This window comes from Platalea leucorodia (genome assembly GCF_965183815.1).
Source record: "Platalea leucorodia genome assembly, contig: HAP1_HAP1_SCAFFOLD_473, whole genome shotgun sequence".
NCBI classification, from domain to species: Eukaryota; Metazoa; Chordata; class Aves; order Pelecaniformes; family Threskiornithidae; genus Platalea; species Platalea leucorodia.
In genome coordinates this window covers 3,730-8,779 of record NW_028121119.1, presented here as the reverse complement: position 1 = coordinate 8,779, position 5,050 = coordinate 3,730, and the positions used below count along the sequence as shown (strand labels likewise).

Here is a 5,050-nt window from a genome sequence, read left to right as displayed (position 1 = left end):
CCTGGCCATTGATGCAGACGCTGGGGCCAGCGCTAGCTGTTTGTGTCAAGTTTAGAAAGGATGTGTTCAACGGCATTGCCAGCATGCTGGGACAGCTGGCATGTGCCAGAACTCCCCACTGCCCTTCCGCCATGTTACCTATATTCCTGCGAGTCAAGGGCACGCTCACAGCGTACCAATGACTCAACTGGGATGTACTTCTACTTAACAGGCAGCTCGGTCCCACTACCCCAACCTCAGCAGGCCAGAGGCTTTATTTCACTTTTGGAACAAAGCTGCTGCGTATTTACAGGACGTGCTGACACAGCAGTAACAGCTCAGAGTTTTGATAGACAGACAGCCTGCATGCCAGCACCGCAGGAGGAGGGCTCCAGATGATCCGCCTTTTCTCACAGAAACAACAGCTGATGTAGTTCAGACCCCAAATGCTCGCCCGCGAGCACTGCCCAGGCAGCCGCGCCCCACCTCTCTGCAGGAAGCCGGATCTACTGTTCTGCAGACTGGGCCTGTCTTAAGAGCTGTGGGCTGATCATTTCCTACTCCGGGTGCAATACAGCAAATGAAGGCAAGGCAGAGGACGCTCTTGGAGCAGCGTCCACTCACACACAGAACACTAAGAGCAGGATTCATCTACACAGAGGTCCTGTCTACAATATGGCTGTCAACACCAAGTCCCTTTGCCTCCGACTTCCCGTACAGTCCGGGCAATCAGGGGGTTCAAGGCTGGCTTGACACGTCCTAGAGGAAAAGCTTTTATTAGATAAGATCAGTCACGCCCTAAACCACGACAAACGAACTTCCGTAGACTACAGTGGGAGCCCAGACCCCTCATGCAGGTGCAGACACCTATTCACAGCTGCGATGGTTTCTACCATGAACGTCAGCAAGGAAGCCCGTGCCTGACACTGTACTTGGTAGAGAACAGCAGGAGACTGTGCTCCTAAGGGTATGTGTTCTCTCGCTGATGCTGAGCAGAAAGCTGACGCGTTATGCGCTCTCACAGGATGCAGGAGACAGATCACAACCCACATGACAGCAATAACGAATGCCTACCTGGCATTCCTAAGAGGAAGGCATCATCCCGGTGTCTGCAGAGGAAGGCGAACACTTGTGCCAGCAGGTATATTTAGACCCTGGAGCACAGAGGAGTCCCACGGAAACCTGCAGGCTGAATTAGCAAGACAAAGGCAGTTACTGACTGTATCAGGGGAAGCCACACAATAGGTTATGCTCTTTTTCCAGCACGACGTCCTGCAACTTTTTACTAGGTACTGCTCCAGTCACCTCTTGGGTTCTTGCTGGATGAAATGGGCAGCGTGGTAAGGACAGAATTGGAAGGACATCACTTGAATAAACTTTAAATCGATCAAATTTGTATTTTTCATTGCTAGTAAAACAGGGACAAGAGCCTAGAAGACAGCATGCAAGGTCATGAGAGGACCCAGCTATTTGTTTGGTAAAATACAGCCCCGAGGGACTAATACTCAAGAACTCATCTGGACCTAACAGATGAAGGACATTCTTTCTCAGCCAGCTCAGAAGAGAATCACATCCCAATCCTGAGAGGCTGAAAGAAGAAGATGTACTCTATGCCAATCTGCCAAGGCTGACAGAGGATTTACCAAAGCCATGGAGAATGGCACGTGGGGCTGAGAGCAGGAGCACCCTTCTCTGTCGAGAGCTTAAAGTTGCATGTCCGTGGCCACGCATACCAGGCGCCACAAGTGCCCTTGTCAGCGTTGGCCCAGAACAGCGCTATAACTCATAGACAGCAAGGACGTGAAGCCTGCCAGCGGGTGCTGCTGTGGCTGACAGAGCCAGCGTGGGCCGTGCTGCATCCGCGTTTCACTGCGCTTTGTGCAGGAAGGTTGACGCTGCGTGGGTACGCTTGGCTTATTTGGCTTGCTCATCACTCCTTGCCCGCTGCCGCTGTAACCAGATGGGCTCTTCAACACCCAAACGTGTGCATGCTGCCTGTAGGAGCTATCATCTCTGGTGTATATCTTTTGGGAAGGAGCTGGCAGCAAACGGCTGCAGAGAGCAGGGTGGCAGTGAACTCCCCAAAGAGGCTGTGATGCCCCACTTGGGCTGTTCCTGCCAGCTGGTAGCAGGCAGTGCTCAGAGCCCGGCGCTGCTGCCTGCCACGGGGCCTGCACACCCTCATCCCGCAAGCAGAGCACTCAGCGGGGGGCTGTCGGGGGTGTCCGATCCCAGCTTCTGCCTCCCCTCCTGCTTGGAACCCCCCATGTTGCCCCCCTCCCCCGACAGGCCACCGTGCCCAGCACCCGGAACCAGCGACTCTGTGACATCAGCCCCGGGGACAAGGCCACCGCGGGCAATGTGACTACTGCGGGCACTACGTTGGCTGCTGCACTGGTGGCAGCGATGAATTTGCTCCCCATCCTCGTCCTGCTGGCCGTGTGCTGGCCTGTGCATGGCACATGGGACAGCTGTGGGTAAGTGGCCCAAGGCTCTGGGAGGGAGCTGGGGCAACCATTATGGGCTTCACTGGAAGGTGCCCGCTTGTCCCCCGTGGCCACGTCACAGCTTCCCGAACCCCATGTGGGAGCCTCAGTTCCCTGCCAGCACCCAGGCTGCCGGCACAACTCATCTACGGGGCTCAAGCAGAAACAGGGACGGACGGACACACACCCCACAGGGTTCCCTGGCCCTGCTGTCCATGCAACGCCTTGTGGGGAGGGAAGACGGCTGACCTTCAGCCTCAACAGCAGCGAGCGGTCGAGCAGAACAGTAATGAGTTTCTGGTTGCAGAGGGACCTGCGGGCTCCGGCCCATGGCTGCTCACTACGGCACGTGGCGTGTCGTGGGGGGCAGAGATGCCCAGCCAGGGGCCTGGCCCTGGATCGTCAGCATCCAGGGGCCCTGGGAATTAGGCACAGGGCACATCTGCGGAGGCTCCCTCATCAGCCCACAGTGGGTCCTCACAGCAGCCCACTGCTTCATCAAGGCCAGGTAAGGAGGATCAGGGAACGAGCATATCCCCACAACACTAGCAGCTGCCCTGGACACAGCACCATGCGCTACTCCCATCCCGTTTCCTTGCAGCATGCCCAGTGCCTGGGCACTCCAGAGCCCAGCTGAGAGACTGCTCAGGAGAAGGCTGGGCTCGTGCCACTGCTTCCTAGCAGCCTCCAGCCCGACATCCCTTGCACCTAAGGCATGCGAGGGCAGTCGCACTCTCCGTAGCGCTGCTGCTGCCCTCTCTCCCCTGTGAAGGAGAAGGCAGGGAACTGCTGGGCTGCTGCAGCACACAGCTCCGCTCCCTCTGACCCCTCTCTCCATCTGCCTTCCAGGCACATCACCATGTGGCGCGTGGTGGTCGGGGCCACCCAGCTGACTCAGCTGGGCCCTGAGGTCCAAGTGCGCCATATTAAGCGGCTCCTGGTTCACGAACACTACAGTAATATCTTGGAGAGGAACGACATTGCCTTGCTGGAATTGGACCAGCCTGTCCAGTGCAGCTACTACATACAGCTTGCCTGCGTGCCCGATGCCTCGCTGAGAGTGTCAGAGCTGACAACCTGCTACGTCAGTGGCTGGGGTTCCATGACCGCAAGATGTGAGTTCCCAAAAAGTGCTCGTGTCCTGAGTGCAAGCTTGGCACACTGGGGAGACGGGCTGGGCTTCCTGAGAGCAGAGGCGAAAGCCAGAGTCAGGCTGCGGGGACGTCTGCCTACAGAGAGATGGGCCTGAGCCATTCCCCAAAGCAGGGCAGAAGGGAAACACCGGTACAACGCCTCTCACGACGCAAAGCCAAGCCCCACGGAAGGGGTTCACCCAGACAGGCGAGGAGAACTGGCAATGAGCTGCTGGGTGTTAATTCCTTTCTGTGCTCACAGCTGGAGGAGCAACGGATGTCCTGCAGGAGGCCAAGGTCCGCCTCATTGATGTCAACCTCTGTAACAGCAGCCAGTGGTACAGAGGGGCCATCCACAGCTACAACTTGTGTGCTGGCTATCCGCAGGGTGGCATCGACACCTGCCAGGTAGGGGCGTGCTACAAGTCAACCCCTGGAGGCACAGGCAGCCCTGACACAACCGCCCAAACGCACCCCAGCACGGGCTTTGCCTGGCAAGTCACCCTGCCACCGCTGGGTCCCCACCACTGTTGGGGCTCACCTCCCCTTCCCCCAAAAGCCCATCTAGTGCTCTTGGCAGCCCAGAGCTCCAGATCCCAACCCTGGAACCTCCCTCTTCCACCCATCCAGGATCACTGTGCAGAGATGAGAGAGCCCTGCCTTACAGGCCCACAGCCCCCTCCCAGACAAGGTGCTGGAGGCTCCAGCACCTGAGCAGAGCCGTTCTGTGCAGTGAACACAGCTCTGGCAGCTGCTGTGAGAGAGAAGGAGCCAGCCATAGTGCCGACAGTGGCCACCCAACAACACCTTAACGCTCTCTCCCCCGCTGCAGGGTGACAGTGGTGGTCCTCTCGTGTGCAAAGAGAACAACGCCGACTACTTCTGGCTTGTTGGAGTGACCAGCTGGGGGAAAGGCTGTGCGAGAGCAAAACAGCCCGGGGTCTACACCTCCACTCAGCACTTCTACGACTGGATCCTGGTACAGATGGGACTGCACCCAGCACTAAGGGCTATGCCAACATCATGGGCATTTTCTCACCGCCTCAACCCCCGTTCAGAGGCCAAGGCCAATAACACAATCGGGCAGGTTTAGGAGCTTGACATCCAGCCACAGACATTACCTGGACTTCATTTCCATACTGTTATTTCAGGAATCTAAGAACATGCTGTGCTTATGAATCCAGGGAGTGAAGATGGATTTATGTTTCACTAGCAAACATCCAATCCTGATCATCTGCAAAGGCAGAAAAGGCCGGGGCTGTGGTCATGTTGACGTAAGTGGTGGTTACATACACATGGGTGCTGGTAAAGGCATTGCTGTCTCTATGCGAATCTGCTTTGCCGTTCACATTAACTGTGTAAGCCTGCGTGCGTGTTTGTGTACCTGGCTCTTTGGAATGCAGCATAAGTCTCTCGAACACACACACGGCAACAGCAGCAGCCACATCCATC

The 5,050-nt window shown here is 56.8% G+C and overlaps 1 protein-coding gene across 1 annotated transcript; it reads left to right on the top strand.

The window, feature by feature from the left end:
• Window positions 1-2,794: 2,794 nt before the first annotated feature.
• LOC309604217 (acrosin-like) lies at window positions 2,795-4,577 on the top strand (the record flags this gene model as incomplete). The annotated part of the gene is made up of 4 exons (XM_082339152.1): window positions 2,795-2,973; window positions 3,315-3,580; window positions 3,861-4,006; window positions 4,431-4,577. Coding segments are annotated over 4 exons (738 nt in total), but the record flags the coding sequence as incomplete, so codon positions are not given.
• Window positions 4,578-5,050: the final 473 nt, after the last annotated feature.